Below are 22,550 nucleotides of genomic sequence, written 5' to 3'. Positions count from 1 at the left end.
CAAATCAAGAAAAGTAATTTTCCTTAGGTACATAGAAAAATCAAGGGAACAAAACAACAATGAATGTTTATTCTTATGGCATACTCCAGTGCATTCAATGACTGTTAGTTTCAACTGAGCATTGGTGTCTTTTTTTTGGGGGGGGGGATTTTTTTAAAAAAAACCTTTTGATTTTACAAAAACTTGCGTGTCTCTTCCCAAACTTGTGAGATTCAGCCTCCATATGCGCATTCATACAACCTTCTCTTTCATGTGTATGTGTGGTCCCAAATTCATTTCTGCATATTGTTCAGAATGTTCTGTCTTGGTTATCTCTCTAATCTGATTTCATGAATTCTTCCATGTGTCTTTAAAATAACATAGTTGTTTAGCCCTTTTTAGTATTGTCATACTATTATATTAGGGTCATTCTCAGTTTCATCAATGAATTGTTAGAAACATGGTCACAATATTTACAATGTTAAAAATTGAAGTAGTGCTATCCTGATACAAGGCACAAAAATTAACCCAAAGTCATAGAGGAAGACATGATCCCAAGCACTAAAGCTCTATCACTCAGAGGGATGCAGCAATGGATGATCCAATACTGGGAAGTACAAATCATGGATGCCAACATCAAGAGTTGGGGTGAAAAACAATAGGAGTTACTAAAGAAAGTAGCTAATCAATGCTACATCCATTCAACACTACAGATAGTATAGCTTCTAACCTCTGATTTTTAGGCTGTCATTCAGATTTGTACTTTTCTTCCAAATTTCTGAAGCATCTCTGATGGCGGGGATCCATTTATGTCTTGGGGAGGACTTTCCAAGGGTTCAAAAACATAGTACTAAAACTAGGATAGTCCTGAGTAAACCTAAACAGTTAGTTACACTCCCACCAATCCTAGCCCTACTGCATACTAGTTGAATCATCTGGGATAAATTTCTTACTCAATGTGCTTCAGTTTCTTCATCTATAAACTAGAGATAATAATATCACATCGTAATGTTTTGTATGATTAGATATCCTAATAAATAAGCACTTCCAACAGAATATTAAATTTTTGTTAAAGATTTTATGTATTTATTTGACAGAGAGATAGCGAGAGCAGGAACACAAGCAGGGGGAGTGGGAGAGGGAGAAGCAGGCTCCCCGCAGAGCAGGGAGCCCGATGTGGGACTCGATCCCAGGACCCTGGGATCATGACCTGAGCTGAAGGCAGACGCTTAACGACTGAGCCACCCAGGCGCCCTTAAATTTTTAAGTTATATTTTAGCTATTATTATCATCACATTACATAACTCAGAAATACTAAGGATGGAACTTTGTCTGCCTAGCTTCTTTTCCTACCCTCACCCCAGATACTCCTAAAATCTTATTTACTGCTCGATCATTTCATTCCTTAAAAAGTTCTAACTGATCACTAAACAGTTTTTGGTTTATCACCTTTAATCTACCCTTTTTAACCTATTACTGTGTTTAATTCTCAACTCCACTAAGCTTCTTAGTTCCTACATTTTCTACTATTTCTTTTTCTGTTTCCTTCTTTATGATAGTTGTAAGTTTGGCTCACCAACTATGGTGAGATTTTATTTACTTACTATTATTATTTTATTTTATATTTTTAGAATGGGAGAGAAAGTGGGGAGGGGCAGAGGGAGAGAGAGGGAGAATCTTAATCAGGCTCCACACCCAGCACAGAGCCCGAGGAGGAAGGGGAGGGTTTGATCTTACAGCCCTGAGATCATGACCTGAGCCAAAACCAAGAGTCAGACACTTAACTGACTGAGCCACCCAGGCACCTCATATTTTGTTTTTTTAATTCAAAGCAAGAAATTTTTCAATAACTTAGAGTGTGCTATGCTGATTTTGAACCCAAGGAGATTTGCTGAATAAGTTCTATTGAATCCAAAGGATGTTGGTTTTGGATGTTTTTGGGACCTCTTACTTGCTAGTGTTTCTCTTTTAGCAATTAAAGCCTGCAAATGTTTAGATTTTTTTTTAATGTAATACAAACTTGAAAATGTTTTGCTGAGTTTTTGGTTAATTTACTGTAAAAATTCTAAGAAATGCAGTTATATTGCTTTTCTCGCTGGGTTACTCAACTTTGACCTTCATCCTGTTCTGTAACAAATTCCTAATTTCCTGAGTCCATTGAGCCCTTTATTTTCTCAAACATTTGCAGAGTGAACTTTGTGTCTGATGACCTGGTTCCCAAGAGTTAGAGCAATGCTGGGAACTGATTTACAGAATTTATACAACATTTATCAGAAAATAGTCTTTTGTAACCCTACTGACTTATGTGATCCATTAGTAGCAAGGCAAGTGCTCATATGTTTGCAAAAAGGAAAGAAAACTTATTTTAGCTATGTTACAAATGTTTCAGAATGAGATATGTTTAAGAGGCAATTTAAAAATCATGTTATTATGCTTTAACATATCTGGCTGTACATTTAAGTATACACATTATTATGCAGAAAGTAAAACAGGTTATTGATAATTACTGGCCCACATTTAATAATTACTAGAGGGTGATTTTCAAGTAGTGTCTGGAAAATGCAACTTTCTAAAAGTTTGAAAAAAGAAAAACCATCTAGAGGGTTTCAAAATTAATTCATATAGTTTGTGCCCCATCTGCAAACACTTATGCAGTTAAAGTGAAAACCATTTCAAAATCTGTTTCTCCATCTTGTTTGTTGACTTGCCTTTTGAACAATAAAGTTGGAAACATCAGGATTTCCGCAAAAGGTCTTAGTGTACTCAGATTGAATTACTATAAATCATAAGACAAAAGTCACATTTCCCTTTTCTGTAAATTTGGATTTAGTTTCATTAAATGTACCTATTTGTATATTTGAGTGTTTTACATTGACAGAGTAGCTTTCACAAAACATCATTGTTTAAGACATTTTTATTTCCCAAATGACACTCACCCTTTTGTGGTATTTGAGTTACTCAGCAAGCTGTCCATAGGTTTTACAAAGTATTTGGCATTTCAAATATGAATAGAAACTTCATAGAAAGCCTGAAAAATAAGTATTGTTTTTAATAAAAATTTCTTTGTAGAGAGGATAGAATCATTTCATTTCCCAAAAGTATCTTCTTTCCAGAATATCGTTCTGAGAATCACTCCATCATTCTGCTTGAAGATTTTCTCTCACACCTCACCATCTTCTATTTAGAAGTTAATCTCCTTGAAGTTTTTGATTTTTTGTATTTAAAAAAAATTTTTTATGAGTTTGCAAGCCATTCTTTCCAACAAATCATACTAGTTTATGAATGGTACACCTTCGGGGGGGAAAATATAAGGTATATATCTTCTGTTGCTACTCTGTCTTTCTGTTATAACTGAAGGAAGAATATAAAGGTGAAATTGAGCCCCTTTATCTTTTATTATTCAAAAGTCATAAACACATTTGTACAGTAATGAATGTAGAATTCAAATTCTAAAGTTAAAATCTGCTTCCTTTGGACGATGTAGGAATTTTGTGACCTTAATTCATCAGTAACACAAATATTAGTAACATAAACTAAATTGGCAATGTTATCAAGTGGACTTAGGTAATTCATCAGTTAGTTGGAATAATGTTTTGTGTCCTTAGTTAACATAATATTAACATTTATTTTTGTTCCGGTTATTATTTTTCTGATCCATCCCTTATCATTTTTATAAACTTTTGATTATTTATATGAAAGTAGCTGCCAAACAAGGAAATAATCCAGACTGTTTTCAGATTTTTTTAAAGATTTTATTTATTTATTTGAGAGAGAGCACAATGGGGAGTGGCAGAGGAGAGGCAGAAGCAGACTCTCCACTGAGCAAGGAGCCCAAAATGGGGCTCCATCCCAGGGTCCTGAGATCATGACCTGAGCCAAAGGCAGACACTTAACTATTGAGCCACCCAGGTGCCCCTGTTTTCAGATTAAAAAAGGAAATAAGAAACAATGACCTTGTGTAAGAATTACATAAAAGATCCCACATTTCTCAAAACAAACAATCAAAAAAAATTGACTTTCTCACTTTCATATATATTATCTTTCTTTTTTTGCTTTCATATGTATTATCTTAATTACTTATCACAGGAATCTGAAGATTTATTTTATCTCTACGTGTATGAGGCTTTTGATACTCAAAAGGTTAAGTAGTTTGTTCAAGGTAACAATTGTGAAATTGGACTGACAAGGTTAAATCCATGCCTTTAGACTCTACAATTTACTCCTAAAGTCTTCTTCCATGCATAGTTTGGTCTCCATTGTCATAATTGTTTAACAGTTTGACATTTTGACATATCTTAAGATATTATCGTGTAACAACCTTCTCATTCTCCAACTCTAATTTTATCTTTTACTTAAGATTTTAGAGTAGGTGATTTAAGAACCCGAGATTTAAGAGTCCCAAAGATTGTATAACGGGCAGCATGATACAACTTTTAGGTTATGATTGAAATCCATTCTAGAAGGTGGGGATAATTTAAGAGAGATTCATTTATTTAGTCAACATATTAATTGTGCATCCATTCTATGGTAGACAATTTTGTAGGACCTGCAGATACATTGGTGATCAGAAGAGATAAAATAACTTATTCTCTTGGAATGTACCTTCTAGTGGGGGATACAGACAATCAACAAGCAATATTAACAAAATATATAGTTTAGATTAAGTGCTGATGAGAAAAATAATGCAGGGAAAGTAATAGAGAAAAAAAATAGGGAAAATGTGTTCGCAATTTTAAATATGGTGACTCAGAAAAATGCTCTGTGAGAAGGTGACATTTGAATGAGGGACTGAAGGAGAGTAGCAAGTAAGCCATGCAGCTATCTTTTGAAAGGGCATTCCAGGCCAAAGGAACATCAAAGGCAAAGCCTCTGAGACTGGAATGTCTTCAGCATATTCAAAGAATGGAGCAGTCCAACTAGGTGGAATGAACTGAATGAAGGGGAGACTAGGAAATGATGTCACAGATATGCAGATGTTATAGTGCCTTGTAGACCCTTGAAAGACTTTGGTTTTTACTTTTTTTTTTAAATTAACATAGAATGTATTATTTGTTTCAGGGGTACAGGTCTGTGATCCATCAGTCTTATATAATACCCAGTGCTCATTACAACACATACCCTCCCCAGTGTCCATCACCCAGTTACCCCATCCCCCTTCCCCCCTCCCCTCCATCAACCCTCAGTTTGTTTCCTAAGATTAAGAGTCTCTTATGGTTTGTCTCTCTCTCTCTGGTTTCAACTTGTTTCATTTTTTCCTCTCTTCCCCTATGATCCTAAGTCAATCAGAGAAAGGCAATTATCATATGATCTCACTGATATGTGGAATTTATGAAACAAGGGGAAGAGTGGTTTTTGCTTTCATTGAAATGGAAAACATTGGATGCCTTTCATCAATGAGTCATATTACCTGAATTATATATTTAAAAAGAATTTCTCTGCCCTGTTGAATATAGAGGGAAGGGGGACAAGGGTCAAAGTGGGAAGATCAGTTAGGAGGCTATTAAAAAATGGGTGGCTCCAGCCAATTTGGTGTAGTTGAGGTGATGAGCAACTGCCAGATTTAGGAGACAGGACCTACAAGATTTCCTCAGGGTTTCTTAGTGAAAGAGAAGAATCAATATGACTCCTAAGTTTTTGGCAAGAATACCTCACAGAATGAAGTTGTTGTTTATTGAAATGGAAAAACAGAGGGAAGAGAAGTTTTTCTGGATGGTAGAGGGAGAGAAAGGATGTGATGAGGGGCTCAGTTTTGGACATATAATATTTGATACCTTTTTAAACATCCAGTGGAGATTAAATGAATGCAGAGCTATACTGACATAGAGAATTCAGCTCTAAGGCATTTGGTCTAAGCAGAGGGGATTATTGCCATCATTTAAAAACAAATATTTCTTAAGCATCTTTGTGTGTCAAGCCCAGTACTAGGTGCTGGGATATAACATTAATAAGATATAAAAATAACAAGGTACATAATGGTATATAGTACATATTGTAGGTGATTAAGTAATATAGTGCTCACAAACGTGGAACTTTGAAAATAAGAATACGTGTGGTCTGTTATGTTACAACCATACCTAAGAGTTTCATTCAACTGGTCATCCTCTTGAAGGGTTTTTGTTGTTGTTGTTGTTGTTTTTCATGGCTTGGCCTCCTGGAATTTCTATTATGGCACACTGTTATAAAGAGGGCTATTCTCACAGCTCTTTTTGGCATTTAATATCCATTGTTCTATTCCTTTCATCTTATTTATAAAATTCAAGTGGTGAGTTGTGTTTGAAGGGTGCTGCTATCACAGTATAGTATATACAAGGTAGTTGGTGTTGATGTTTTCTGAGCTAGACAGTAATACCTGAAAGGCGAATTAATCAGTAGACATTTTTGTTCTGTCTTTGAGTGTAATGTACTTTTTGTACTGATGTTTTGACATCTGGTGTTCTTCTCTTAATAACTCTGCATGGGGTTTTTGAAGGACTTATGAAGGCACTGAGTAAAGTAAATGCATTTCTAATAATGCAACTACCCAGACAAAGGCAGGAATTTTTTGGTTTCTTCTTTTCTTTCTTTCCTTTTTTTTTTTTTTTGTTAGTGTTTTAGGTCTTTAGGATACATTTGAGAATGTGTTATACCTGCCATTTTTCCCATTATAGAAGACTGCTGTGCTGAACATTGGTGCTTGATACTCAATCACAGCATCTTTCCTTTGAGTCAAAGAAGAGAGCAAATAGCCCTCTGTTCAGGGAACCAGGTAGCACTAACCACTTTCCACTCTCAAACAGTAAAAGTAATTTAAGCTATCTGAGACCCAACACTACTTTAGTAATGTCCCCTGGAGAACAAAGCAGTTATAGCAAAATTTCATGTAGTTTTCTTTCATGATTTGAGCTCCTTCTGAGAAATATATCTAGAGTTATGCAGGAATATTTCAGAACTGTTTCATTGACAGTGTTCTAGCAGAGTTCTTTATCAAATAACTGTGAAGACTTATCTGTTGCTTTGAGAAGAGCTATGATTTAGGTTACAGCATAGTGACTGGCTTGTAAGAATTTCCATATTCAGAATAATCTTTGCATGAGTTTTATATAAAGCAGAAAAGCATGAAGTTTGAATAAAAACAAACAACACTAGAAAACCTGGATATTTATGTATTTTTGAAGTGAGCTAACAGTGTGGAAGACAACTAAATGTAGTAATTTCCATCCTAAAATAAAAATCAGTGTGTATGATCTACACAGCTGAAAAAGATGTCAGTTAGAAACACATTGCTTTGTTTTCAACTAAAAAATTCCCCATGCTTATGTTACACTTTTACTACTTAAATATATATCCATAAAAATCAATGTCATTGTTTTGTGTTTTTTTTTTTCATTTTGTATAAATGGCATTATACTGTACAGGTCTTTTGCCACTTACACTTTTAAAAAATCTAATAGTAGGTTTTTGAGAAGTATCCATGTTTGTGACTATAAATTTAGAACACTGATTTTCAATTGCTCTTCAGAATATCATTTCTATAAATCAACCATTATTTATTTGTTCCCCTACTTATGGAAAGTAGGTCTTCAGGGCTTTTCAAGAAACCTACAAAGAAAAGAAGCATTGATAGTCATAGAGTTTCTCAACTCTGCTCCAGCATCTTGGTATACCGATATGTTGGGCCACTATAAATTCTAATGCTTCACAGAAGTGGTTTTGGGTGGAGGCAAACTACCAGGGGGAAAGAATGGAGTTTGGAATCTTAGAACAAGGACAGAAATGAGATAGTACACAGAACAAGGTACGTGAAAGGAATGGAACTCACAGGACTATTTTAACAGAGCCCCCCAAAAATGCAGTTTTAGTACAGAAGCTTTTATGAGCTTTTTCTGTTTATTAGCCCTATGTGTTTTATGCTGCTATCGGGGATATAATACTGAATGCTTATTTTCCGTCTGTGTATAACAGGCTCTATTCATGCAAAACCCTTCAAGGATCAAACTTCCTGATCTCCTTAAGCCATTCAGTATGAATATAAAGCCAGTGAATATCCTCATTCTTTTAGATCTTCCACTAAACAAATGGTATGCATATGTGGCTGTTCATCAGAATTAACTGATTCCCATAAAAATGCATACTTTTATGAACTCAACCTTGGAAATTCTGATAAAGAACTTAAATGACAGAAGAATTGTATTTTTTTATTAAAAGTACCTTGGTGATTTAAAAAGCATTTTAGTTGAGACACCACTTCCCTAAGTGTATAACTTAATTTTTTAGAGTATTCCCTGGTGGGAGTTGTCAAAAAAAATAGCCTATAAAAGTGATATGAGTTGAAAAAATAAAGCTTTTTCCTAAAATCGTAGGTCAGAATTAGTTGATTTGCTTCAACTCTTTGTATCCTGAAAATATATATAACCAAAAAAAGTGCAAACACTATTGTCATCCCTGAATATCAAACTGATTTACACCTCAGGGAGAATATTAAATGCTTTACCTATGACCTAGAAAACCCAAATAATTAAGTTATCTTGTTTATGTGTGCATAGGATATGTAGTACATTATGAAAATCACGCTCCATGAATCCAGGTCCTCATAAGACTTCATAATTTGTTATGCATAATTGCAACTTACGGCTTTTCTATTGTATTTCCAGCACAGTGATGCAGTCCATGACCTTCTTCTGGATGTGATCACGTGGGTTGGAATTTTGCTGTCACTTGTTTGTCTCCTGATTTGCATCTTCACATTTTGCTTTTTCCGCGGGCTCCAGAGTGACCGTAATACCATCCATAAGAACCTCTGCATCAGCCTTTTTGTAGCTGAACTGCTCTTCCTGATCGGGATCAACCGAACTGACCAACCAGTAAGCAACTTACACCAATAATAGGAAAAATATCTCCATTTCCAGCTTTCCAGTACTTGAAATATTCTTGTTTGAAAGTACCCTCTCTTCCAGTTGTCTAAGATAATTATTAATTTTCAGATCTTGTTCCGTTTTCCCTTTTTTTAACCCCATTATTGTAAAGAAGCAGTGAATGTTAGGGATGTATGACTGTATATTTCTTGAGAAATTCTGTTCATAACCTTGACTTTCTCAAGAACTGTGTCTCCTCATTAGTTTGTGTGTGTGTGCGTGTGTTTGTTTTGTTTTTAAGATTTTATTTATTTGAGAGAGAGAGAGAGAGCAGCAAGAGAGGGAACACAAGCAGGGGCAGTGGGAGAGGGAGAAGCAGGCTTCCCGTGGAGCAGAGAGCCCGATGCAGGGCTCGATCCCAGGACCCTGGGATCATGACCTGAGCCAAAGGCAGACGCTTAACTGACTGAGCCACCCAGGCACCCCATGTTTTGCTTTGTTTTTATCAGAACAGAATATTGAGGAAACTAAGTAAAATCATTTGGGGAATGGAAAGGTGTCTTTCCTAATATATATATAACTGTTATTTTTCAAAGCTTATCACAGGCTTTTTTTTTTTAAGTCTATTTATTTTTTTAGTAATCTCTATACCCAGTGGGGCTCAAACCCATGACCCCAAGATCAAGAGTTGCATGCTTTTCCTACTTAGCCAGCCAGCTGCCCCTATCATATACTTAAAAAAAAAAAAAACAAAAATAGTTTATATCATATTTAAAATGTCTAAAGTGAGTTTTTCAAATTGACATATTTGGAAAATAGTTCAAACGATAGGTCATTTTTAGAATTTATAAGCCCTTCCCAAATTTTGTTTGACACATTATATTTGCACAAGTTCTGTTTACATCTTTAATGTCAGCTTTGTACTTTACTACAAACTATGTTTAGTCATACCAGAAAATAAAGAAGAGGAGGAACAGAAGGAAGTAAGGGAAGAAAGGCGGGGAAAGAGGCAACACTAACCAACTGCTTGGTAAAACCAAACAGAAAATATGAGTAACAGTATCTAATTACTCAACAGACTCTACGCCTACTTATACTTTTTGTGAGGCCCATTCTATTGACTTAAGATTCATAGTCCATGTTCGGTCTCATGACTAAAACTATAATTGAAAAGAAAACTTCCATTTTTTAGAAGACATGTAGGCATAATAAATAATTCATTCACTTAATGCTGTCCTCTGGTATGTGTCCATAAGTATGGAGTACTTTACAATAAAAATGCAGTCGGATTCATGTTTGTGAATACACATTCATGATTAATGGCTGTAAAGGGTACAATTATGGTGATTATACTTTTAATTGGTTATCATATACAAATGTGATGGCTTTTCCCATAAATGCGTACATATGAATAAGCAATCAAAGAGCACATTTCTTTTCCCAAAAAAGTAAAGCCTTCTGATAACAAAAATTAATAGTTGAAGTTCTAATTCTAAAAAGCAAGAAATGGAAAACTGTGTTATTTTCTAAGAAGAAATCATTTCATTCTCTCGTTAACCTGCAATTCAAAAGCTGTGTGATTTCTTTTCATTTAGAAACCATATTCTTACTTTTGTTTCCTGATATACATATGGTATGATAAATTTCGCCACACATTGCATACTGCACAAAACTAACTTCTGACAAGTAGCATAGAGAACAAAGATTGATATGAAAAGTTGGAGTAGAATACATCTTAGCTCAACATGTCTTTCTTCTTGTTCCTGGGTAGGTGTCCTCTTCCTGACTCTTAGGTGGCGATTAGGCTCTGCTTTCTCTCTAGCCTGCTGACACTGGACATCCTCATCTCCCTTCATTGTCATCTCTCCCACTCAAGAAAACTGACCTGCCCTTTGCCTCTTTCTCAAGGATCACACTCATCATTGAATCCATTATAATCTGATAATGTCTATAAATTTGTTGCCCTTTTCTAGTAGGAGATAAAGATTTTGGTTAGGATTTCTTTTTTTTTAAGATTTACTTATTTAGTTGAGAGAGAGAGAGCATGCACGTGGTGGGGGGGGTAGAGGCAGAGGGAGAGGGAGAGATCCCAAGCAGACTCCATGCTGAGCATGGAGCCCCACCAGGCTTGATCCTACAATCCCTGAGACCACGACCTGAGCTGAAACCAAGAGTCAGAAGCCTAACTGACTGCTCCACCCGTGCTCCCCTAGGATTTCTTAAATAAAAAATAAAGACCCCCACTTCCCCCAAGGAGTGAGAATTTCAGAACTGACATAAAAAAAATTAATATATGGTCAGATGAAACTTGTAGTGCCTTAGAGAATATGCCAAAATAAGGACAGGCTGTCTTTTTTGACGAAGCTTGTCTAGCCCAACATTTCTTACAACAACAGAAAAATGAGAGAAAGAAAGCACTCTGGAACATTTTATTTTGTTTTATTTTATTTTATTTTAACCAGACCTACCTTTATACTTTGCAGCATGAACTTCCCAATGCCATCTTAAATCCTTTCTGAAATCAGGCAGGGAAGAAGTAAACCAGCAAATAATAATAATGAAGTAATGATCCCATCACAAAATACTGTAATTATTACATTTTTTTTAACTTTAAGAGCTTTTATTCTCCTTGGTTTTAATGTTTCTTTTTCATTTACAATTGAAGAACTTAATGATAGAACACACATGATTATGGCCAAGAAAAATAATGCATGAGATACTGTTTTTAAAACTTCAGGCTAATCTCAGTAATAAGAAAAAATTAATAAAAAACTATTAATAATGTTTCCTTATTATCATCCTATGCTGTCATCTGTAAGCTATTATTAATAAAATGTTAAATGTGGTTTTGAAAGATAGGTTATATTTAATTAGGTTTTAATATCTGAATTGTAAGAATCTTGTCTAAAGTGTTCTTTTGCAGACCTCTTGTGTTACCGCAGTCTTGATAAATGTTTATTTTGATGTTATGGTGGTTGAGGATCTTTTGTTCGGTTGTTACTGGAGTCCTCTGTTCCCTTCCCTAGATTGCCTGTGCCGTTTTCGCTGCCCTCTTACATTTCTTCTTCCTGGCCGCCTTCACCTGGATGTTCCTGGAGGGAGTGCAGCTCTACATCATGCTGGTGGAGGTGTTCGAGAGTGAGCATTCCCGGAGGAAATACTTCTACCTAGTGGGCTACGGGATGCCCGCACTCATCGTGGCTGTGTCAGCCGCGGTAGACTATAGGAGTTACGGAACAGATAAAGTGTGAGTTTATCATTCCTTTCCTCTTTTTCCCCTCTTTTGAAATCCAGTTGAAATAAATGCTTTGGATTTTCTTGGAAGCTAAGGTCTTTATACTACCTCCCAGCAAGAAATGATTGAACTGGAGAAGCAACTGGGGATAATTCAATTCATGGTTATACTTTTGTTATGATATAGAAAGAGAAGAAAAATCCTAAGATTCAGTAGGATGCTGTTTAAAACAGCTTAATTTTCCTACAGCTACATCAGAGCCTTGAGTAATTATAAGAAGATGAGCACTTTAATATCTTTCAGGGCATTGAGACATTTGTCAAATGAAGAACTAGCTATGTCAGAAAGTGTGTATTCAGAGGACAGCACAGTCCCTGATATTAATGGCTTCTCTTCTTCCTTACCTGTCAGTTCTAGTCACTGAAAAGAAATTTATACCATTAACAGAAAGAAAAACAATATGAGCAGGGGCAGCTTGTTATCCCCCCCTTTTTTTTCCTAGGTGAGTATTGGGTTGTAGTGATGAATGTTATTTTCAGTATACACTTAGATTGGTGAGACATACATGAAGCGATGTCCAGCATAGTGGAAACGAATTCAGTGAAAAATATTTTTGTAATCCACATCAATATAACAGTTGGCATCCTGAGAATGAATGAAAGTTTCAATAGAGAAAGATTAGAAAGAAGACCAAGATGGAGTTCCGATGAATGCCCACATTTAGGACATAGTTTGAGGTGGGGAAATAAAAATAAGGACAGACAAGAGCCTTAAAAGAGAATGAGAGCCTTAAAAGAGAATGAGAAGGCCATTTCAAGGTGGCGTTTCAGAACACTATCTGCGGTGTTCTATATCAAAGATAATTCAAGTAGGATAAGCACTGAGAAAAAATTATTTGTCCTTTGCAAGAATTATTTTGACAGTGCTGGAAGCAGAAGCCAAATTGGAAGGTTCGAAGAATTAAGTCAATAGCAAGAAAGTAGAGTCTTAAAGTATTACCTATACCCTGAAAAAGTTTGATTGAGAAATAGTGAAAAGATTAACTTGTGGTTACAGTAATGAAGAAGAAGTTTTAAAAATGAAGTCCAAAAAATGTCTAGGGGTGGGAAGAATCAGTTTGATAGGAGGAGATTAATAGAGGGAAAATATCTTATGCCTCATTTGTATGCAATATATAGAGAGGCTGAATGAAAGTGAAAAGTCCTAGAGGGATAGAAAGGCTTAAGATTACACATAAGATTAAGGAAACCTTGATTTAATACAGGAAGTGGCTTTGCAATTCACCTAGCCCAAGACATCAATTTTACAGATGAAAAAATCAAGGACCAGATAAATTAATTGCCTTGCCCATGGTTATAGAGCTAGATAGTGGCAGATGTGTGATAAAATAAATCAGATTTATTTCCACTAAACTAGGAATGGTTTTGGAAAAGTAAAATGACCCCTCTCTTCTGAGATGAGTGTGAAGGAAAGAAGAGGTAAGATGAATTTCGAAGTGGAACCACTTTTCCATCAAGTAGAAGAAGCTGACTTTTGCTGTGTGAATAGGTGAGGTCACGTTGAGAGGACAGGAGATTTGAAAAGTCTTGAAATGAGCACTATGGAAAATGTGTTAAGGAGCCAGTTAGACATTAATAAAAAGATTTCCAAGCAGTAGTGAAAGCTCAGATGAGGTTAGATAACATCGATTTGTACAAAAGTTAATAAGCCAAATTTCATGACTTTCCACCAGCAATCAGCAGCCTGAATATGCTGGCAATAAAGCAGCTCACTTCCCAGAAGAGAGAATTCATAAGGAGGGAAGACAAGCAGAACCATTATTGGGAGCAGAAAGTAGAATATGTGTTGGTTCAGAGGCACCAACAACATGGTTGAAAGAAGACCATCTCACTTGTGTTGAATTTTTCTTTAGTACAGGGGAGGCTATAAAAGGCCATTTGTCTAAACGTAACTAATAGTAATTATTTTTTAATCCAACCTTTATGAATTGTGGTCAAATCTGAGTTCATCTTGTGGATCCCACTGACAACTTTGGAACAAATGAGGATTAGATAAAAACATTAAAATGCTTGCATCTAAGGACCTCTGAGGTGAGGGGAAATTAGGTAGATCAGACTTCTTTTTCAAAATAATACCTTTACTGATATAATTCACATACCATAACATTCACTCTTTTAGAGTGTATACTTCAGTAGTTCTTAGTACATTCACAGTGTTATGCACCCATCACCACTACCTCATTTTAAAACCTTTTCATCACCTTAAAAAGAAACCCACTAGCAGTCATTCCCCTTAGGTCATAGGATTTTACATTTTAATTAATGCATATCCCCTCTAAGATATCAAATTGAGTGATATAGTGATTTGTGACCTTCTACTATTCAAATATTGTTCTTAAGAAATTCCGTTTTGCTCTCGTGTTGTTGTTTTTATCTTTTTAGATATTTGCAAATTTTCCTGTTCCTAAACTGACTCAAACTCACTTGCTTTGCGTTTTAATCATTTATTTTGAGAGCAATGTCATTTTCTGGATAGTAGGGATCTATCTTTTCTTAGAATCAATAATAAGAAGTCTCTTGTGACTGTTCAAGCTTTGGCCATCATTGCTTTAATTTCCTGCACCAAAACTGAAGCTCTCATTTACTGACATTATTACTGTGTGGGAATAGAGGCTAATTTACTTCCCAGGCACCGTTTTAAAATAAGCCTTCGTAATAGTTCAGTTCCACAATTATGATATTTCCCAACACAAAGAGCAGCAAAGCCGATATAGAGAAACGGGAGGGTAGATGAAAGAGGGAGAGAAAAGAATAAGGAAAATTGCTTTAAAATTCTATCACAAGCACAGAGTGTTTGGTGTCTGATTTGTACATTTTAAATAAATCGTCCGCAGAGAAACCTTCCAGAATACATGGGAAAAATGTTTAACTTCTACCGATTGGGAACGCGTCCAATCCAGGGTCTATTTTGCCCATTGAAGAAGCAGGTGTGGAACAAGAAACATTATTCAGGCATTTGTATTTGCTTGAGAAGCTGAAATTAACAGATCATGTTTTCCATCAGGAGTTTAATCAAGATATCTTCTCAAAGAAAAATATAAACAATGAATTTTTACACAACTCGAAGGATTTCTGCATATAGAATTATATATCTTGTTCCTTATTATCAAATCTGTCTTTGTTGTTCTGGTTTCTGTTACTATTGTTGATTGCTTTTATTTGACTTCTGATGGCATTCCTGACTGCCTGTTCATCTCATGACTTTTTCTCATGTAAATCTATCTCAGATTGTGCTGTTGTTCTTTTGTTTGTTTGCCAGTGTTACCTTCTTATATGCCACACTGATTTTTTAATACAAATATATAATGTCCACAGTCTTAAATAAACTAGAATTAGCCAGAATTCAGACACATATTTTCAACCCTTTTCTGTAAATTCTTATTAAGCTCAATACAATGAATTTTTATGTCTTAGAAATCTATTTCACTTATTTTTGGAACTTTGTTATTAAATTTTTACTTCAGTTTCAACCACTCAGAGTACATCTAGAATAAACCATTGAATATATATTATAGTAATCCAAATAATAATAAACATTCTTCCCTTTTCTTTCCTCTTAATGTATCTAATTATATTTTATTATACTGACAATGAGGTTTTATCGCTGAAACCTTTAACAATAGTAATAATAATAGCTTACAATTCTAAAAAGCAGAGATTCATATCAATGGTAGGAGATAAAATTAGAAATAAAATTAGTTTTGTATGTTATTTTGATACAGAGAGTGGTAACTATCATATTCCATCCGACTGATGGATTATGATGTGTTTTTCTATGAAATTTTAGGGTTGTTGAACTGATTAATATGTACAAAACACATACACACAAAGCACACATAATTTGATTTTGAGAAGTTGCTTAGTTTGCCGTCAGTTTGCAATGCTTGTGAGAGAATTTTATTATTTTTTGATGTTGTTTAATCAAATCTTTTTATCTGTACTGACATTATCTCGAGAATGTATTTAGAATTACATTTAGTCACAATAATTGGACATTTAAAAAATTAGATTAGAAGACCAGTACAATCATATAAATAATAATAAAAAAAAAAAACTCACAGCTAGTGGACCACAGTTCTAAATTGCACTAACAATGGGCATTTATTCAATTTTATCTGTTTTTTTAATCTTCCCTTAGTCTCTCTTAAACTCTTATTCATATGCACATTCAGTGAAGCCATCCAGTAAATGATACTGTCAGAAGATAAAAGCTGGCATTGACTTAGCAATATTTTAAACATGGCTGATTTAGAAATTCTGTGCTAGATACTTTAATTTTATGACCTGAAACTAATTAGTTCATGTAAACTTTAATTACCTCAATATTATCAAAAAAATGCAAACCGTTTTAACAGTTAATTTTTATTTAAAGAGAACATCACATTTATAGTTTATACCACTTTCCTCACAATCCAAGTATACAATGGAAAAAAGAGTGGTTAATGTGATGGGTAGATTGGAAAAGGAGTGGGAGCAGTTTCTAGGAGGAGGGAGGGCTCTGGAAAGGAGTGAAGCTTGAGGAATAGCCCAAGACTTAAAATATGGGCTTAAAAATTTGTAAGGGGTTTCCAAAAGATGTCAATTAGGTCATAAACAGTTATAATGAATCAGAACATCCTTGAGTACTAGAAGCATAACCAAGGTCTTAAAAATATTTGAAATCAAATTTTATGATCTGAAAATTATTATAAGTCATCTATTAAGTCATATTTTTGTCTCCCTAGCTCACTAGTTTAAGAACAACTCTAAAAAAGGTAAGATCTCCTCTGCTAGTTAAAAGCTGCCCCCCACTTCCCCCACCCCAGTTTCTTATTTTCACGTCATTATTCAACCAATATAATCATTTGGGTAGAAAAGTGATTATTGATTCTTTAAAATACCAGATTATGGTATTATTCAAGAAAGAGCCAAGCCAAAGAACATTGAACCTGTTGGGGGTACCTGGCTGGCTCAGTCAGTAGAGCATGAGACTCTTGATCTTGGGGCCATGAATTCCAGGCCCACATCGTAGGTAGAATTTACTTAAACAAACAAACAAAACACATTGAACTTGATAGTATCTACAAGTTATATGCACAGCATGTTTATTTAATATGTTTCACAATTTCGAAGCACTTCAACCCACTCACAGGAAATTATATATTAATTTGGAGTAGTTCTCCAAGCATATTATTATATGTTATAAAATGTTCCCACTTGTAACATTTCATTGATATGAAGCATCCACCTTACTGAACATGTTATTACCTTGATTTTAGGTTGACCAAGGGAAATAGGATAGATAACGAAGAAGAATTTTTCACTAACATATATCAAGACGATTATTCACTATGTGTGTGGGGAATACTGGGTGTCTATGTTATTTTATTAAAGGCCAAGAGCATGATTTATGTGTATGTGTATAAGAGATTGATGGTTTGTTGTGTCATCATTTCATCACTTGGGAACCCTATGACTGGGCATAAAATTATCATAATATATAAGAATTTGGGGTTGAGAATAATCTTTTCTGTTAAGGAGTTGGCCATACCAGAACTATTTAAGAGAACATCTGGATTGCTGTCCTGTTATTTACAAAATGTGGTTAAATGTTGGCCCTGAAGTTGAATGTTGGTCTTAAGTTCTTATTGGAACCAAAGAAATATGATAACTTCCACATCTAGACATCACTTTGTATCATAACTCCGCCCACTAGAAGGTTACAATAAAAAAAGACAGATAATAACATATGTTGGTGAAGATGTGGACGAATTAGAATCCCCACATATTCCTAGTGGCAATGTAGAATTGTGTAGCTAGCTACTTTGGGAAACAGTATGACAGATATTCAAAATGCTAACCATAGTTATTATATGACCCAGTAATTCTAGGTATTTACCCAAGAAAAATGAAAATCTAGGTTCATTCAAAAACTTGTATATGAGTGTTATTATTTATATTATCCAAAAAGTGGGAATACTTTCTCCAACGTTTGATGAAAAGATAAACAAAATGTGGTATATCTGTATGATAGAATATTATTTGGAAATGAAAATGAAGTATTGATGCATGCTACAAGATGATCATACCATATAAACATCATGTTAAATGAAAGAATCCAGTCATAAAAGACTGTACATTGTATGATCCCATTTATATAAAACATCCAGAACAGGTAGACATTTAGAGAGAAAATTATAGTGGTTCCTAGCACTGGGGAGTGGGTAGGGAAGGCATTGTGAGTGAATTTGGTAGAGACAGTGAGGAGTGACTTGAGGTGGGTACAAGGTTTCATTTTGGTGCCATGAAAATATTCTAAAGTTAGATTATGGTGATAATTTTACAACTTTTAAATAGACTAAAAACATCAAATTGCATATTTAAATGGATGATTTATAATATATAAATTATATTGCAATAAAGCTGCTTAAAAATACTAAAATTACTGCTTAAATTATATTGCAATAAAACTGCTTAAAAATACTAAAATTACTGCTTAAAAATTACTAACTTACAAAGAGATGACTTTATATTTTAAAAGATTGAATATTTTTACTTGAGCAATGTTTCAACAGTCTATGCTTTCTGTGCAGCATATAAATTTCTCTTCTACTCATTAAGAATTTATAAATTTCAGCAAAACTAGAACTTTTATTTATTCTGTAACTCATTGTTTTCTTTGAGAAACACATAGTAGCGCCAGGAACTTCAGAGTCAGGTAGACTAGGATAAAATTTGGCTCAACTAATTATTAGTCATGTGGCTATGGGCAAGTCACTTAGTTTTCCTGAGTTTCATTTTCCAATCTATAATGTGGCAGTTGTTATGTAAACACCTTGCAAAACTATTACAAAGTTTGAGAATATGAATTTTTGCATATGTGAGTAAATACATATGTGAATGTGTCTGTGCATATATATGTAAATATATTTAAGCAAGCATATGTATAAAGTCTCTGGCATATATAAACATTTATTAAATTAGAACTGTTATTATTACTGGTACTCTTATTTGGCTAATCCAGATGAAGGAATACAAACTTTATGATTAGCAACATTGTTTTAGTTGTAAAATAAGTTGTATTAAAAGCATCCATTTATAGAGTTCTGATTACAGTTCTTATGCTGCTGCCTCTATTAATTTAAGCAACATGGGACTGTGGGAATTATTCCAACATTTAGTATTAATAAATTAAAACAGATAGTGCTTTTCTAACCATTGTAGTCCACCATAAAAATGTAGGATGTATTTTGCTGAAGAAATAATGAAAAACTTACTTTTTAAAGAAAATAACATATTGGGGACATGAAGACAACATAACCTGCATATAAAATGCACATAACCTGCAAAATGAAATCTAGTTTTGATTTCTAAGATCCGAAACTGTAGCCGAACCACAAATGCTAGTCTTGACTACCACGGGTCACGCTCCATTCCTGCATCGCTCTGCCAATATTTTTTCCAGTTCATGTACTTGCTCACAAAGTATTTCAAGACTAGATGCATGAGTGTGCTGTGATGAAAATGGCACTAAAAGAACCTAACAGACATATTACGCAGTAAGCTTAGAACTGGAGTTACTATGCTTGAAGTATATATTTGTCCCTTTTCCTCTTCTCTTCCTTGTTTGTTTTTTTTTTGGCCCCAATTCTCTTTATTCCTTTTTTTCTCTCTCAATCTTCCCAGATATATGTAGTAGAAATATAAAGAGATCTGCATATGTTACGGAGAAAAAAAGGTTATGTATTATATAAATGCTCATAAACAACCTGATATAATTAAGCCTTGTAAATTTTATGGTCTAATAGTAGCCAAAGATTGTTTACAGGATGAATACTCACCAAGGATGGCTCACCAAGGATGGCTCAGTCTGAGATTTAGGGTCCTGTAGAAAATGAAGCAAACACCATTGTGAACTTACGTTATTTCAAAAAACTGGTGAATAGTCAGATGTCTACTTTGAGAAGAGCAAATTAAACAGGTGACAAAAATACAATGTCCTGAAGCATTTTAATGGCACTATATTAAACATGCTAACTTAGAATAAGAAACTACACTCTGGTAATGTTACTGTCATCTAAAAGCATTGTAAAACATAGATTTTAAGTGTCATTTATTTATGTTGGGTAATTGGTTTACCATTTTTCTAAATACAGAATCATACATTTTTAAAATGACTGATGAAAATAAAGTGGTGAGTAGTTTAATAGAAGAGAGTAAGCTTTAGAAGTATGGTTTTCGGTTGTCCTGTTTTTAGAAATTAAGTTGTTTCATTATTTTATTTTTCTCTTTTCTGAGTAAACATGAATGTGGTACTTGCTGGATTGGTAACTGACATTTTTGAGGAAGACTGATCCAGATATCAACATGTTATTATTTAATATACAATAATGTTTCTTAGATTTTGGAAGACAATAATTCTGGAAGAGAATAATATGTCCTTATGGATTAGCACCAGTTCTTTTTTTTTTTTTAAGATTTCATTTATTTATTTTACAAAGAGAGAGAGAGAGAACAAACAGGGGGAGCAGCAGAGGGAGAGGGAGAAGCAGGCTCCCCGCTGAGCAGGGAGCCTGATGCTGGGCTTGATCCCAAGAACCTGGGATCACGACCTGAGTCGAAGACAGATGCTTAACCGACTGAGCCACCCAGGCGCCCCTCACCAGTTTCTTTAGAATATTAAATTAATGTCGTAAGACTTCATCAAATATATAACATTATATGTTGCTTTTACAATTTGAAAAAATGCTACAAAAAGAATTTTTATGACATCTTTGTATTTAGGCAAATGAGAGAAAAAAAGTCAAGGCTTATGATATATGACAAGTACTCCTTTGAATTCCAAAATATATCTGGTCTTTTAAGATTTTTCAGTATTACTTCAAATAAGCATGTAGTAAGGTTAGAAAGTACTTGTTTTTCAACTGCAAGTCCTCTCTTTTGTTACAGTACGGCTATAAACATACTTTATAAATTATATTTATATGACTCATTAAAAAAAGAAATTGATGTATCTTAAAAATTAACAAGAATGGTCTATTAAAATTAATGATTTCACAAATTAAATGTTGCTTAGTGGATAAAGGCAATTTTCAGATAAATTATATTCTTCAATAGCAGGTCTGTCTGGCCATTTGCAAGCTGGACTTTACTGGGCTTAGTGTAGTAAGTTGTCCTCTAGCATTTGTCTCCTCTTAACCAGTACATTTTCACTATATCCAACTGACATTGAATGGCCTAGACTTCTAGAATACCATGATGTGGGATATATATGCCCACGTGTGTAATGAACACCCCACATAATACTGCTTTACCTTCAAGCCAGGGTGAATCCTTTCAACATTGGCACAGGGAACTCAGCAGGAATCATGCAAACTTTTAAGGTAGTTAATGGAAAGAGAGGAACTATAGAAAGCTCTGAGAAAGCCAGCATGTGGCCAAAAACAACAGCAGGTATGGCCATATGGCAATCGAATTAGAAAAGGGATTTTGCCACACTGCCTTCCAGAAGATAGTCAAGCCCAGGCAGCTCTCATGAAGGGATGATTTACTCAGTACATTTGAAGTGTTTCATATTGCCTCTTATACTGTTCAATTCCAAAGGGAACTTAAATCTATTATACCAAATAGATATTGAAGCGTTTTCTTAAAAAAATAAAAAAAAATAATAACTTCTAAAGTAATTTCAGTTCCACATTTAAAGATCACTGTGCCAAAAGCATGTTTATTTCCAACTAAGCATTTGCTGAAACTGTATTCAAAAAAGTAAAGCTTTGTAAGGCTAAAATTTAATAACATTATTTTATTTTAACAACACATTTGGTGAGATTATTTAACATTTTAAAATCCCCTACCTAGTCTAAGGTACTCTCTAATAATATAATTTAAATTATTTGTATAAGAAGCACTTAACCTGTAGAATAACATTTTTCAGAAGAAGCACATTTTCCTTTAAAAAGAATTTGCTGAAAATGTGTTTTACTTCTCTGATGAGCTCCCAAAAGCTTGTTTGACCTACAAAGGAACAGGGGCTATGCTAGGAACAGCCATTTTAAAATTTATTATTAGTATCCTATCATGTTATAATTTCAGCAGAATTCTTGTTGCGTGTGTGTGCGTGTGTACATGTACACGCATGTGTGTTTAATCTGGTAAAATGTCCATGCTTTGTCTTTTATTGTTCTTATCTTGAGGGAAAATACCGTCTTTGTTGAGAACAAGAGGGACTCACTCCACACATACACACACCTTTACTAGGATGATAACAAGCTAGCCTATGGTCAGCATGAAGATAATGTTCATATTTCAAACTTGAATTTTCCAATTTGTCTCTGCTTATTGGCAGCACCACACTTTTATTTTCCGTGACCACATTTTTAGAACAACAGACCAATAAGAAGATAAGTACTCAAACTCATAGCTAATAGTTTAAGTATGGATTTCTTCCCTGGTAACACTTTTTCAAAT

General features: G+C 34.4%; 1 protein-coding gene across 20 annotated transcripts in view; it reads left to right on the top strand.

Moving 5' to 3' along the window:
- Nucleotides 1–22,550, top strand: part of ADGRL3 (adhesion G protein-coupled receptor L3) — a 492,209-nt gene that overhangs the window by 398,633 nt on the left and 71,026 nt on the right. For 19 of the 20 annotated variants that reach the window (XM_088020841.1, XM_088020848.1, XM_088020839.1 and 16 more), the window contains 2 exons: nucleotides 8,610–8,819; nucleotides 11,837–12,057. In XM_088020841.1, coding sequence (XP_087876967.1) covers nucleotides 8,610–8,819; nucleotides 11,837–12,057 — 431 coding nt within the window. The remainder of the gene's footprint in view (nucleotides 1–8,609; nucleotides 8,820–11,836; nucleotides 12,058–22,550) is intronic. The other variant, XM_088020854.1, reaches the window with a different exon arrangement.

Source organism: Eumetopias jubatus, unplaced genomic scaffold (genome assembly GCF_037043125.1).
Source record: "Eumetopias jubatus isolate StellerSeaLion01/CBP00866 unplaced genomic scaffold, mEumJub1_p1.0 scaffold_2, whole genome shotgun sequence".
In the NCBI taxonomy this organism is placed as follows: Eukaryota; Metazoa; Chordata; class Mammalia; order Carnivora; family Otariidae; genus Eumetopias; species Eumetopias jubatus.
The sequence above is the reverse complement of the archived record's forward strand: the minus strand, read 5'-3'. Positions and strand labels throughout refer to the sequence as shown.